We start from the raw sequence: 16,869 nt of genomic DNA on the forward strand, positions 1-16,869 counted from the left end.
GGTGTAATGCTGGCAGCACGGTCGCGGATTATTTTTCCTCAAAATAAGAGTCCGCCTACAAAGACGTACTAAACTTTGGGGATATCGATTTTTTAAAAATCTAGTTCAGTGATTGTAATATTATAACGCACAAGGTGCAACTTCGAAATTGGGTAGATGTCCCTCAATGCTGGAAGGGGGGACCCGAACGAAAACGTTTGGGTACTCCTAAAATAGTGCAGTACAACTATTTTTTTCACGGCATTGCATTTTTTTTATTGATAATTAACTTAAATGTAATAACTTCGTTTATACGTATGTAACTTAAATATATATTGTATTATTTATACCAGCATTTCTTTAGAAAGTTTATACCAATACTGGTCTGTTGAAAACTATTGTGTTGCGCTTTCAAACTCAAATCTGGACCTCCAAGCCAGTTCCAATGTGTTTTTTCATTGTTCCCTTCTAATCAGGGACTGATTTAGACCTGGGACACCAGGGGGGGGGCAATTAATCATCATAATTGGGGTGGCAGGGTAGCCTAGTGGTTAGAGCTTTGGACTAGTAACCGGAAGTAACTGGAAGGTTGCAAGTTCAAATCCCCTGTTGTTCTGCCCCTGAACAGGCAGTTAACACACTGTTCCTAGGCCGTCATTGAAAATAATAATTTGTTCTTAACTGACTTGCCTAGTTAAATAAAGGTAAAAAAATATCAGGTAGAATGTAAAACCAGCAGGCTCCAAACTTTCCCCTCATCAGTTTACACCCCATAATGAAAAGCGAAAACTGTTTTTTAAATTTTAGCAAATTTAATAAACATTTAAAACAGAAATACTTTATTTACATACAGTGGCAAGAAAACGTATGTGAACATTACGTGGATTTCTGCATAAATTGGTCATCAAATTTGATCTGATCTTAAACTAAGTCACAACAAGCTTAGGGCTGTTGTCCTGTTGGAAGGCGAACCTTGTACAAGTCTGAGGTCCATAGCTCTCTGGAGTAGGGTTTCATCAAGGATCTCTCTGTACTTTGCTCCGTTCATCTTTGCCTCGATCCTGACTAGTCTCCCAGTTCCTGCCGCTGACAAACATCCCCACAGCATGATGCTGCCACCACCATACTTCACCGTAGGGATGGAGCCAGGTTTCCCCCAGACTTGACGCTTGGCATTCAGGCCAAAGAGTTCAATCTTGGTTTCATCAGACTAGAGAATCTTGTTTCTCATGATCTGAGAGTCTTTAGGTGCCTTTTGGCAAACTCCAAGCAGGCTGTCATGTGCCTTTTACTGAGGAGTGGCTTCTGTCTGGCCACTCTACCACAAAGGCCTGATTAGTGGAGTGCTGCAGAGATGGTTGTCCTTCTGGAAGGTTCTCCCATCTCCACAGAGGAACTCTGGAGCTCTGTCAGAGTGACCACTGGGTTCTTTGTCACCTCCCTAACCAAGGCCCTTCTTCCCTGATTGCTCAGTTTGGCCTGGCAGCCAGCTCTATGAAGAGTTTTTCCAAACTTCTTCCATTTAATAAAGATGGAGGCCACTGTGTTCTTGGGGACCTTCAATGCTTCAGAAATGTTTTGGTACCCTTCCCCAGATCTGTGCCTCGACACAATCCTGTCTCGGATCTCTACGGATAATTCCTTTGACCTCATTGCTTGGTTTTTGCTCTGACATGCACTGTCAACTTGTGGGACCTTATATAGACAGGTGTGCCTTTCCAAATCATGTCCAATCAAATGAATTTACCGCAGGTGGACTCCAATCAAGTTGTAGAAACATCTCAAGGATGATCAATGGAAACAGGATGCACCTGAGCTCAATTTAGAACCTCATTCCAAAGGGTCTGAATACTTACAGTACCAGTCTAAAGTTTGGACACACCTACTCATTCAAGGGGTTTTCTTTATTTTTTAAAACTATTTTCTACATTGTAGGATAATAGTGAAAACATCAAAACTATGAAATAACACATATGGAATCATGTAGTAACCAAAGAGGTGTTAAAATGTAAAATTCTTCAATGTTGCCACCCTTTGCCTTGATGACAGCTTTGCACACATTCTCTCAATCAATGATTTTCCAACAGTCTTGAAGGAGTTCCCACATATGCTGAGCAGAGCACTTGTTGAAATTAAATGACACCATATATAGATTCTACAGACCCCACTTTTACATTGGCACAAATAAATAAATAAAATTCACTATAAGCCCAATATTGGAAACATGGTCTTAAAATAACGTATAACTATTTTTTAAAACATTAATTCCTTCTTGCATTTGTTTATAAGCACAATAAGAAATTCGACATTGATTAAAATGTAATATCTTTTAAATTAGTTATCCACCTTGCAATGTTTTGAAACGCGGGCTTTTATTCTGAAAGTTTCCTCATTACCATAGGAAATGGACGTCACATCGTCAGTGCTCGCAGAATAAGTAGTACAATAAAGGTGTTTTCTACTGCTTTAAAACTACGCACGAACGTGAACGAATCCGCCGGTTTAATATCTCCACCTGCGCGAGATCCACATGATGAGAAAATTATATTATGAATAAAAATGGATCATTTATAATATCCGGAGTTTTAATGAACTATATAGCAAGTCGAAGTATTCTTTAAAGACGAATCGGAATGCTTCGGAAGGAGACCTCCCGGTCATACCACGAAGTAAGTTCTGTTATGGCCACTGACTGTTATGGATTTTTAATTGATTATTGATTTCATATCATTATCAATTACTTTACAATCGCATCTATCTGTATTGATCGATCATTTTTCAGGAAGTTGGGGGGAAAACATTGGGACTTCTCGAGGAGGTGATCCTCGTATAGAAACAATATCATGTGACTTTTAAGACGTTTGCTTTACAATTACAGTAGGGTACTTGGTAGTCTACAGACCTACCTGATCTAAAAGTGGATGACACTGTGTACTTTATATACGCGGATACTTTGTGTTAAATCAACCATTAACAATATAAATCTGTACCCTTATTTGATACAGTTCAATGACGAGGAAGAACTTCAAACCCCAGACTTCTACCAAGACAATGACATTGCCAACGGTGGCCCGGAGGAGCCAGAAGAATCCATTACCAGTGTTCTACCAGGTTCTATGTTTTTACTCTATTCAATTGTATTTTATATTCTATTATAGTCTATTATATCCTATTCTTTTCTATCCTATTCTTTTCTATCCTATTATAGTCTATCCTATTATAGTCTATCCTATTATAGTTTATCCTATTATGGTCTATTATAGTCTATCCTATTATAGTCTATCCTATTATAGTCTATCCTATTATAGGCTATTATATTATAGGCTATTATATTATATCCTATTCTTTTCTATCCTATTATAGTCTATTATATCATATTATATCCTATTATAGTCTATCCTATTATAGTCTATCCTATTATAGTCTATCCTATTATAGTCTATCCTATTATAGTCTATCCTATTATAGTCTATTATATCATATCCTATTCTTTGAAAGGAATGTTATGTTTCCGAACCCATGCTTCGTCCATGAAACAACCCTCAGCCCCAGAGTCAATCAAGGCACTGCATTTATCCGCTTACTGATGGCTCTGGCCTCTTACTGGACATGAATTAACAAAATGTCCAGGCTCCTAATAGAGTCTATTATAGTCTATTATATTATATCCTATTCTTTTCTATGCTATTATAGTATATTATATCATATTATATCCTATTATAGTCTATCCTATTATAGGCTATCATATTATAGTCTATTATATTATATCCTATTCTTTTCTATGCTATTATAGTCTATTATATTATATCCTATTCTTTTCTATGCTATTATAGTCTATTATATTATATCCTATTCTTTTCTATGCTATTATAGTCTATCCTATTATAGTCTATTATATCATATTATATCCTATTATAGTCTATTATATCATATTATATCCTATTATAGTCTATTATATCATATTATATCCTATTATAGTCTATTATATCATATTATATCCTATTATAGTCTATTATATCATATTATATCCTATTATAGTCTATTATATCATATTATATCCTATTATAGTCTATTATATCATATTATATCCTATTATAGTCTATTATATCATATTATATCCTATTATAGTCTATTATATCATCCATTCCTTGGTCGGTTCTTCTTCTGTAGAGGACCCAAAGCGCATTTATCCTATTATAGTCTATTATATCATATTATATCCTATTATAGTCTATTATATCATATTATATCCTATTATAGTCTATTATATCATATTATATCCTATTATAGTCTATTATATCATATTATATCCTATTATAGTCTATTATATCATATTATATCCTATTATAGTCTATTATAGTCTATTATATCATATTATATCCTATTATAGTCTATTATATCATAGTATATCCTATTATAGTCTATTATATCATATTATAGTCTATTATATCATATTATATCCTATTCTTTTCTATGCTATTATAGTCTATCCTATTATAGTCTATTATATCATATTATATCCTATTATAGTCTATTATATCATATTATATCCTATTATAGTCTATTATATCATATTATATCCTATTATAGTCTATTATATCATATTATATCCTATTATAGTCTATTATATCATATTATATCCTATTATAGTCTATTATATCATATTATATCCTATTATAGTCTATTTTTAAAATTTTCTTATATCATATTATAGTCTATTATATCATATTATATCCTATTATAGTCTATTATATCATATTATATCCTATTATAGTCTATTATATCATATTATATCCTATTATAGTCTATTATATCATATTATATCCTATTATAGTCTATTATATCATATTATATCCTATCATATTATATCCTATTATAGTCTATTATATCATATTATATCATATTATATCCTATTATAGTCTATCCTATTATAGTCTATTATATCATATTATATCCTATTATAGTCTATTATATCATATTATATCCTATTATAGTCTATTATATCATATTATAGTCTATTATATCATATTATATCCTATTATAGTCTATTATATCATATTATATCCTATTATAGTCTATTATATCATATTATATCCTATTATAGTCTATTATATCATATTATATCCTATTATAGTCTATTATATCATATTATAGTCTATTATATCATATTATATCCTATTATAGTCTATTATATCATCGGAAGGAGACCTCCGGTCATACCACGAAGTAAGTTCTGTTATGGCCATGATTTATGGATTTTTAATTGATTATTGATTTCATATTTTATTTATTGATTATGATGATTTTTTGGGGAAAACATTGGGATATCCTATTATATCTATTATATCATATTATATCATATTATATATTATAGTCTATTATATCATATTATATCCTATTATAGTCTATTATATCATATTATATCCTATTATAGTCTATTATATCATATTATAGTCTATTATATCATATTATATCCTATTATAGTCTATTATATCATATTATATCCTATTATAGTCTATTATATCATATTATATCATATTATATCCTATTATAGTCTATCCTATTATAGTCTATTATATCATATTATATCATATTATAGTCTATTATATCCTATTATAGTCTATTATATCATATTATATCCTATTATAGTCTATTATATCATATTATATCATATTATAGTCTATTATATCATATTATATCATATTATATCCTATTATATCATATTATATCCTATTATAGTCTATCCTATTATAGTCTATTATATCATATTATAGTCTATTATATTATATTATATTATAGTCTATTATATCATATTATATCCTATTATAGTCTATTATATCATATTATATCATATTATAGTCTATTATATCATATTATATCTATTATAGTCTATCCTATTATAGTCTATTATATCATATTATAGTCTATTATATTATATTATATTATAGTCTATTATATCATATTATATCCTATTATAGTCTATCCTATTATAGTCTATTATATCATATTATATCCTATTATAGTCTATTATATCATATCCTATTCTTTTCTATGCTATTATAGTCTATTATATTATATCCTATTATAGTCTATTATATCATATTATATCATATTATATCCTATTATAGTCTATTATATCATATTATATCCTATTATAGTCTATTATATCATATTATATCATATTATAGTCTATTATATCATATTATATCCTATTATAGTCTATTATATCATATTATAGTCTATTATAGTCTATCCTATTATAGTCTATTATATCATATTATATCATATTATAGTCTATTATATCATATTATATCCTATTATAGTCTATCCTATTATAGTCTATCCTATTATAGTCTATTATATCATATTATAGTCTATTATATCATATTATATCATATTATAGTCTATCCTATTATAGTCTATTATATCATATTATATCATATTATAGTCTATTATATCATATTATATCCTATTATAGTCTATCCTATTATAGTCTATTATATCATATTATAGTCTATTATATTATATTATATTATAGTCTATTATATCATATTATAGTCTATTATAGTCTATCCTATTATAGTCTATTATATCATATTATATCCTATTATAGTCTATTATATCATATTATATCCTATTATAGTCTATTATATCATATTATATCCTATTATAGTCTATTATATCATATTATATCCTATTATAGTCTATTATATCATATTATATCCTATTATAGTCTATTATATCATATTATATCCTATTATAGTCTATTATATCATATTATATCCTATTATAGTCTATTATATCATATTATATCCTATTATAGTCTATTATATCATATTATATCCTATTATAGTCTATTATATCATATTATATCCTATTATAGTCTATATATTATATTATTGTCTATTATAGTCTATCCTATTATAGTCTATTATATCATATTATATCCTATTATAGTCTATTATATCATATTATATCATATTATAGTCTATTATATCATATTATATCATATTATATCCTATTATAGTTTATTATATCATATTATAGTCTATTATAGTCTATTATATCATATTATATCCTATTATAGTCTATTATATCATATTATATCCTATTATAGTCTATTATATCATATTATATCCTATTATAGTCTATTATATCATATTATATCCTATTATAGTCTATTATAGTCTATTATATCATATTATAGTCTATTATATCATATTATATCCTATTATAGTCTATTATAGTCTATTATATCATATTATAGTCTATTATATCATATTATAGTCTATTATATCATATTATAGTCTATTATATCATATTATATCCTATTATAGTCTATTATATCATATTATATCATATTATAGTCTATTATATCATATTATAGTCTATTATAGTCTATTATATCATATTATATCCTATTATAGTCTATTATATCATATTATATCATATTATAGTCTATTATATCATATTATATCCTATTATAGTCTATTATATCATATTATATATTATATCATATTATATATCTATTATAGTCTATTATATCATATTATATCTATTATAGTCTATTATATCATATTATATCCTATTATAGTCTATTATATCATATTATATCATATTATAGTCTATTATATCATATTATATCCTATTATAGTCTATTATATCATATTATATCATATTATAGTCTATTATATCATATTATATCCTATTATAGTCTATCCTATTATAGTCTATTATATCATATTATAGTCTATTATATTATATTATATTATAGTCTATTATATCATATTATATCCTATTATAGTCTATTATATCATATTATATCCTATTATAGTCTATTATATCATATCCTATTCTTTTCTATGCTATTATAGTCTATTATATTATATCCTATTCTTTTCTATGCTATTATAGTCTATCCTATTATAGTCTATTATATCATATTATATTCTATTATAGTCTATCCTATTATAGTCTATCCTATTATAGTCTATTATATCATATTATATCCTATTATAGTCTATTATATTATAGTCTATCCTATTATAGTCTATCCTATTATAGGCTATTATAGTCTATTATATTATAGTCTATCCTATTATATCCTATTATAGTCTATCCTATTATAGTCTATCCTATTATAGTCTATCCTATTATAGGCTATTATAGTCTATTATATTATAGTCTATCCTATTATAGTCTATCCTATTATAGGCTATTATAGTCTATTATATTATAGTCTATCCTATTATAGCCTATTATAGTCTATTATATTATAGTCTATCCTATTATAGTCTATTATATCATATCCTATTCTATCCTATTATAGTCTATTATATCATATCCTATTCTATCCTATTATAGTCTATTATATTATAGTCTATCCTATTATAGTCTATTATATTATAGTCTATCCTATTATAGTCTATTATATTATAGTCTATCCTATTATAGTCTATTATATTATAGTCTATCCTATTATAGTCTATTATATTATAGTCTATTATATTATAGTCTATTATATTATATCCTATTCTATCCTATTATAGTCTATCCTATTATAGTCTATCCTATTATAGTCTATTATATCATATCCTATTATATCCTATTATAGTCTATCCTATTATAGTCTATTATATCATATCCTATTCTATCCTATTATAGTCTATTCCAAAAAAATAATATTGTAAAGACTACTGTAATATTCATATTATCTCTATTTTATTACCTATAATATGTAATTAAAGTATTGATTAACAATCTTTCCTTACTATTGAATTATTATTTGAATAGTTTTGTCCTTTATATTCACTGCATTATTCCAGAGGAGGACACGGTGAACAGCAATCCATTTACACTGTTCAACAAGGCCTGTCTGAAGAACGTGTTCACTGTCCTGCTGCTGTTCATCTACCTGGTGCTGACTGCTGTGGCTGTGTTCCTGGCCTATCAAACCGTCACTGACTTCATGGAGAAGCTCAGTCACCCTGTCATGTCTGTCACATACAAGGAGGTGGATGCCTTCTCTCCCCCAGGTTGGTGGAACTGCTCTTAAGTACAGATCTAGGATCAGCCTTGCTCAATCCTAACCTTAAAGGGGTGGGATGCAAAAACTGACCCTAGATCAGCGTCCAGGGGCAACTTCACCCTATGTTTAATAAAGGTGTCAATTTATAATAATTATAATAATATATGCCATTTAGCAGACACTTTTATCCAAAGCGACTTACAGTCATGTGTGCATACATTCTACGTATTTAGCAGGTTTTATTTTTACAATACTGATCAGAGAGAATATCGTTTTTAAACATACTTAAAAAAAACAGAATTACATGCTTATATTTATATTTTTTTGAGAGAACAAGTTCAATTTGATTTAATTCTTAGTTTTCTTAATTAAACCTTATTTTCTTGTCTTTGTTTGAGAGCAGGCATCGCCCTGTACCCTGGTTCGGCTCAGCTACTGAGCTGTAAACACCACTACCACGCCCATATCCCCCCACTGGTCACCCCAGGGAAGCCCCAGCCAGGAGATTGTGTCATGGAGGAAGTGACCTACACTGGCCCCTACACCAACCACACTGTGGTGAGAACCATACTATTATAGAGCCCCTACACCAACCACACTGTGGTGAGAACCATACTAATATAGAGCCCCTACACCAACCACACTGTGGTGAGAACCATACTATTATAGAGCCCCTACACCAACCACACTTATAGAGCCCCTACACCAACCACACTGTGGTGAGAACCTACTATTATAGAGCCCCTACACCAACCACACTGTGGTGAGAACCATACTATTATAGAGCCCCTACACCAACCACACTGTGGTGAGAACCATACTAATATAGAGCCCCTACACCAACCACACTGGTGAGAACTATACTATTATAGAGCCCCTACACCAACCACACTGTGGTGAGAACCATACTAATATAGAGCCCCTACACCAACCACACTGTGGTGAGAACCATACTATTATAGAGCCCCTACACCAACCACACTGTGGTGAGAACCATACTAATATAGAGCCCCTACACCAACCACACTGTGGTGAGAACCATACTAATATAGAGCCCCTACACCAACCACACTGTGGTGAGAACCATACTATTATAGAGCCCCTACACCAACCACACTGTGGTGAGAACCATACTAATATAGAGCCCCTACACCAACCACACTGTGGTGAGAACCATACTAATATAGAGCCCCTACACCAACCACACTGTGGTGAGAACCATACTAATATAGAGCCCCTACACCAACCACACTGTGGTGAGAACCATACTATTATAGAGCCCCTACACCAACCACACTGTGGTGAGAACCATACTATTATAGAGCCCCTACACCAACCACACTGTGGTGAGAACTACTATTATAGAGCCCCTACACCAACCACACTGTGGTGAGAACCATGCTAATATAGAGCCCCTACACCAACCACACTGTGGTGAGAACCATAATAATATAGAGACCCTACACCAACCACACTGTGGTGAGAACCATACTATTATAGAGCCCCTACACCAACCACACAGTGGTGAGAACTACTATTATAGAGCCCCTACACCAACCACACTGTGGTGAGAACCATGCTAATATAGAGCCCCTACACCAACCACACTGTGGTGAGAACCATAATAATATAGAGCCCCTACACCACGTCTATAGATAGAACACGGCAACATTTCTTCTAAGCATTTTCATTCACTCATTAGTCGCTTGCTTGGTTGATTGGTTGGTTGGTTGCTCGGTTGCTTGATTGGTCAGTTGGTTGCTTGGATGGTTGCTTGGTTGATTGGTTGCTTGGTTGATTGGTCGGTTGGTTGCTTGGTTGGTTGCTTGGTTGATTGGTCGGTTGGTTGCTTGATTGGTTGATTGGTCGGTTGGTTGCTTGGTTGGTTGCTTGGTTGATTGGTCGGTTGGTTGCTTGGTTGCTTGGATGGTTGCTTGGTTGATTGGTTGCTTGGTTGATTGGTCGGTTGGTTGCTTGGTTGGTTGCTTGGTTGATTGGTCGGTTGGTTGCTTGATTGGTTGATTGGTCGGTTGGTTGCTTGGTTGGTTGCTTGGTTGATTGGTCGGTTGGTTGCTTGGTTGCTTGATTGGTTGCTTGGTTGATTGGTCGGTTGGTTGCTTGATTGGTTGCTTGGATGGTTGATTGGTCGGTTGCTTGATTGCTTATTAATCTCTCATGGACACGACACAAATAACATAAATGGTATTTGACGGAGTTATGTAATATTTTAGTTCTGGGTTTCTGAGATTAGTTGGTTGGTCCAGTCAGTCATTTAATACATGAATTCCTCTCCTGGTTGTTGTAGAAGCAAGCCTTGGTGGTCAGCGGTCCAACGGATGTCAGAAACAGAGAGTTGATCTTCCTGCAGTTCAGTCAGAACGAGACGGAAGAGGATTTTAGTGCCATCACATACATGCTCTTCGACAAATACAACGACCTGTCCAGAAGGTAATGCACTGGCCCAGTTTAATACAACGTCCTGTCCGGGAGGTAATGCACTGGCCCAGTTTAATACAACGACCTGTCCGGGAGGTAATGCACTGGCCCAGTTTAATACAATGACCTGTCCGGGAGGTAATGCACTGGCCCAGTTTAATACAACGACCTGTCAGCCCAGTTTAATACAACGACCTGTCCAGAAGGTAATGCACTGGCCCAGTTTAATACAACGACCTGTCAGCCCAGTTTAATACAACAACCTGTCCAGAAGGTAATGCACTGGCCCAGTTTAATACAACGTCCTGTCCGGGAGGTAATTCACTGGCCCAGTTTAATACAACGACCTGTCCGGGAGGTAATGCACTGGCCCAGTTTAATATAACGACCTGTCAGCCCAGTTTAATACAACGACCTGTCCGGGAGGTAATGCACTGGCCCAGTTTAATACAACGACCTGTCCGGGAGGTAATGCACTGGCCCAGTTTAATATAACGACCTGTCAGCCCAGTTTAATACAACAACCTGTCCGGGAGGTAATGCACTGGCCCAGTTTAATACAACGACCTGTCCGGGAGGTAATGCACTGGCCCAGTTTAATACAACGACCTGTCAGCCCAGTTTAATACAACGACCTGTCCAGAAGGTAATGCACTGGCCCAGTTTAATACAACGACCTGTCAGCCCAGTTTAATACAACGACCTATCCAGAAGGTAATGCACTGGCCCAGTTTAATACAACGACCTGTCAGCCCAGTTTAATACAACGACCTATCAGCCCAGTTTAATACAACGACCTATCAGCCCAGTTTAATACAACGACCTGTCCGGGAGGTAATGCACTGGCCCAGTTTAATACAACAACCTGTCCGGGAGGTAATGCACTGGCCCAGTTTAATACAACGACCTGTCAGCCCAGTTTAATACAACGACCTGTCCGGGAGGTAATGCACTGGCCCAGTTTAATACAACGACCTGTCCGGGAGGTAATGCACTGGCCCAGTTTAATACAACGACCTGTCCGGGAGGTAATGCACTGGCCCAGTTTAATACAACGACCTGTCCGGGAGGTAATGCACTGGCCCAGTTTAATACAACAACCTGTCCGGGAGGTAATGCTCTGGCCCAGTTTAATACAACGACCTGTCAGCCCAGTTTAATACAACGACCTGTCGGCCCAGTTTAATACAACGACCTGTCCAGAAGGTAATGCACTGGCCCAGTTTGTTCGTTTAGAGCACAGGTTTCAAACTTAATTCCTGGAGGGCCGAGTGTCTGCAGGTTTTTTCACTCCCCCTTATACTTGATAGATCAATTGAGGTAATTGATTAGTTAGGAACTCCTCTCACCTCCATTTATCTAGGTCTTGATTGGACATGAATTGAAAGGAGATTTTTTTTAAACACCAGCACAAACTCAGGCATCCAGGAATAGAGTTTAAAATCCCTGCTTTACAGTGTAATAGAGTTGCACATTTCTGGTTTAGAGTGTAATATTGTTTAAAATCCCTGGTTTAGATTGTAATATTGTTTAAAATCCCTGGTTTAGAGTAATATAGTTTTAAATCTTTGGTTTAGAGTAATAGAGTTTACATTTATGGTTTAGAGTAATAGAGTTTAAAATCCCTGATTTAGAGTAATCAAGTTTTAAATCCCTGGTTTAGAGTAATAGAGTTTAAAATCCCTGATTTAGAGTAATATAGTTTTTAAATCCCTGGTTTAGAGTAATAGAGTTTTAAAATCCCTGATTTAGAGTAATAGAGTTTTTAAATCCCTGGTTTAGAGTGTAATAGAGTTTTAAATCCCTGGTTTCGAGTGTAATAGAGTTTTAAATCCCTGGTTTAGAGTGTAATAGAGTTTTAAATCCCTGGTTTCGAGTGTAATAGAGTTTTAAATCTCTGGTTTCGAGTGTAATAGCGTGAAACCTACGTGTAATGAGATGTGCCTTACAACAACAACCGTTTTGCCCTTTGACCTTCTGTTGCAGCGTGGATAAATCAGGGTTCATGCAGGACTGTGAGAGGAACTACTCCATGGTGACGTTCTCTGGAGGCTTCAGGACCTGGGTCAAGATGTCACTGGTCAAGACCTCTGGGAAGAAAAACGAGTCCATGGAGTTCCGGCAAGAGGTCAGTATATCGTTTGTGAACATTCTGGTTTCCTTAAATGTTGTCTATTTTTTAATTAAATTAAAAAAATAAGATTAGCAAAATTATTAAGGTTATCATCTACTGTGGCAGAAAACGTACAACATGTCGCACAAAGATGACATGTTCTTTGACATTATTTTGTAACGACAGCTACAAAATGTTTTTTTTTTTTTCATCATGACAAAGTTATAGAAAAGTTGTCTGTTCTTCCCAGTCTAGTGTGGTCAAATATAATGACAAGAGGCCTGTATCAGAGCAAAAAGCCATCCAGCTTTTCTTTGTTGTGTTTGAATGGAGGGATCCCTTCGTACAAGAAGTCAGAGATGTAAGTGGACACATTCATATTGTATTATTAGAAAAGTATTTGTTTTTATTCCATTCTATTCTTTTCTAGTTTATCTTATTCTAGACTACCGGGTAATCTCTGGTAGTGAAGTGAGCTGTATTATAGTCCTGTCACTGCTTCACTCCCTGGCTACGCTGATGCTCTTCCTCCACGACAATATCCGTCTCTGCCTCCTCTTTGCCCTCCTAGTGATTTCTCCTATCTCCGTTCTGATAGGAGGGGGAGGAGCCTATAACGAACCAATGAAATATTTGCCCCATTGTTTCCTCCTCAGATTGTGACAGCCAATCCGTGGAATACCGTAGCCATCCTGTGTGGCGTGTTCATGGCTCTGTTTAAGGCGGCTAACTTTGCCAGTTTTAGTGTGAAATGGGTCATCAAGATTCGTAAGAGGCATCTGAGGAACAGAAACAGGGAACCGACCACATCGTCTCAGAGATACGTAGTAACTAATTCTGACATTAATAGAATAGAAGAATAACTTTCATTTTTCCCGTGAACAAACTTCTTGGGCAGCGTTTTAAATGTTGTTTTGGGATCATCATATCTCATGTTGTATGTTTTAAGTATTGATGAGATTGTAACGTATCTGATTTTAGACAACTCAACTAAAGGTCAAATTCACAACGATTTTTATTCCTTTATTACATACGTCATTTGTAGCGTTCCAAAATGTGACTGGGAAAATAGGATTGTAAAATGTATTTAGGAATGTTATAAAACTGGTTTATACATGAACTACTGACATCAACTACTGAACTACTGACGTCAACTACTGACATCAACTACTGACATCAACTACTGACGTCAACTACTGACATCAACTACTGACATCAACTACTGACGTCAACTACTGACATCAACTACTGAACTACTGACATCAACTACTGACATCAACTACTGACATCAACTACTGAACTACTGACATCAACTACTGACATCAACTACTGACATCAACTACTGAACTACTGACATCAACTACTGACATCAACTACTGACATCAACTACTGACGTCAACTACTGACATCAACTACTGACATCAACTACTGACGTCAACTACTGATGTCAACTACTGAACTACTGACATCAACTACTGACATCAACTACTGACATCAACTACTGACATCAACTACTGACATCAACTACTGACGTCAACTACTGAACTACTGACATCAACTACTGACATCAACTACTGACATCAACTACTGACATCAACTACTGACATCAACTACTGAACTACTGACATCAACTACTGACATCAACTACTGAACTACTGACATCAACTACTGAACTACTGACATCAACTACTGACATCAACTACTGACATCAACTACTGAACTACTGACATCAACTACTGACATCAACTACTGACATCAACTACTGACGTCAACTACTGAACTACTGACATCAACTACTGACATCAACTACTGACATCAACTACTGACATCAACTACTGACATCAACTACTGACATCAACTACTGACATCAACTACTGAACTACTGACATCAACTACTGACATCAACTACTGACATCAACTACTGACATCAACTACTGACATCAACTACTGAACTACTGACATCAACTACTGACATCAACTACTGAACTACTGACGTCAACTACTGAACTACTGACATCAACTACTGACATCAACTACTGACGTCAACTACTGACATGAACTACTGAACTACTGACATCAACTACTGAACTACTGACATCAACTACTGACATCAACTACTGACATCAACTACTGACGTCAACTACTGAACTACTGACATCAACTACTGAACTACTGACATCAACTACTGACATCAACTACTGACATCAACTACTGACATCAACTACTGACATGAACTACTGAACTACTGACATCAACTACTGACATCAACTACTGACATGAACTACTGACATCAACTACTGACATCAACTACTGACATCAACTACTGACATGAACTACTGAACTACTGACATCAACTACTGACATCAACTACTGACATGAACTACTGAACTACTGACATCAACTACTGACAACTACTGACATCAACTACTGACATCAACTACTGAACTACTGACATCAACTACTGACATCAACTACTGACATCAACTACTGACATCAACTACTGACATCAACTACTGACATCAACTACTGAACTACTGACATCAACTACTGACATCAACTACTGACATCAACTACTGACATCTGAACTACTGACATCAACTACTGACATCAACTACTGACATCAACTACTGAACTACTGACATCAACTACTGACATCAACTCTGAACTACTGACATCAACTACTGACATCAACTACTGACATCAACTACTGACATCATACTGACATCAACTACTGACATCAACTACTGACATCAACTACTGACATCAACTACTGAACTACTGACATCAACTACTGACATCAACTACTGACATCAACTACTGACATCAACTACTGAACTACTGACATCAACTACTGACATCAACTACTGACATCAACTACTGACATCAACTACTGACATCAACTACTGACATCAACTACTGACATCAACTACTGACATCAACTACTGACATCAACTACTGACATCAACTACTGACATCAACTACTGAACTACTGACATCAACTACTGACATCAACTACTGACATCAACTACTGACATCAACTACTGACATCAACTACTGACATCAACTACTGACATCAACTACTGACATCAACTACTGAACTACTGACATCAACTACTGACATCAACTACTGACATCAACTACTGACATCAACTACTGACATCAACTACTGAACTACTGACATCAACTACTGACATTTAGCCAAAGGGAACTCCCTCAGTTTACCTTCCATAACATTCTTAAATCTGAGCAGTGAGATGTTTTTTAAAACGTGTTTTTTTTATTTGATTTTTTTAGAATAACTTAAATTCTTAAG

General features: G+C 33.8%; 2 protein-coding genes across 10 annotated transcripts in view; both read left to right on the plus strand.

Moving 5' to 3' along the window:
- LOC124046819 (dynactin subunit 1-like) overlaps positions 1-16,869 on the plus strand; it is an 808,447-nt gene that overhangs the window by 167,128 nt on the left and 624,450 nt on the right. The window lies entirely within an intron of this gene.
- Positions 2,409-14,756, plus strand: pacc1 (proton activated chloride channel 1). The gene is made up of 8 exons (XM_046367607.1): positions 2,409-2,648; positions 2,985-3,090; positions 8,805-9,014; positions 9,411-9,565; positions 11,313-11,455; positions 13,430-13,571; positions 13,807-13,917; positions 14,213-14,756. The coding sequence occupies exons 1-8, from the start codon at positions 2,613-2,615 to the stop codon at positions 14,417-14,419; spliced, it is 1,110 nt and encodes a 369-aa protein (XP_046223563.1). The 5' UTR covers positions 2,409-2,612; the 3' UTR covers positions 14,420-14,756.

Source organism: Oncorhynchus gorbuscha, linkage group LG10 (genome assembly GCF_021184085.1).
Source record: "Oncorhynchus gorbuscha isolate QuinsamMale2020 ecotype Even-year linkage group LG10, OgorEven_v1.0, whole genome shotgun sequence".
NCBI classification, from domain to species: Eukaryota; Metazoa; Chordata; class Actinopteri; order Salmoniformes; family Salmonidae; genus Oncorhynchus; species Oncorhynchus gorbuscha.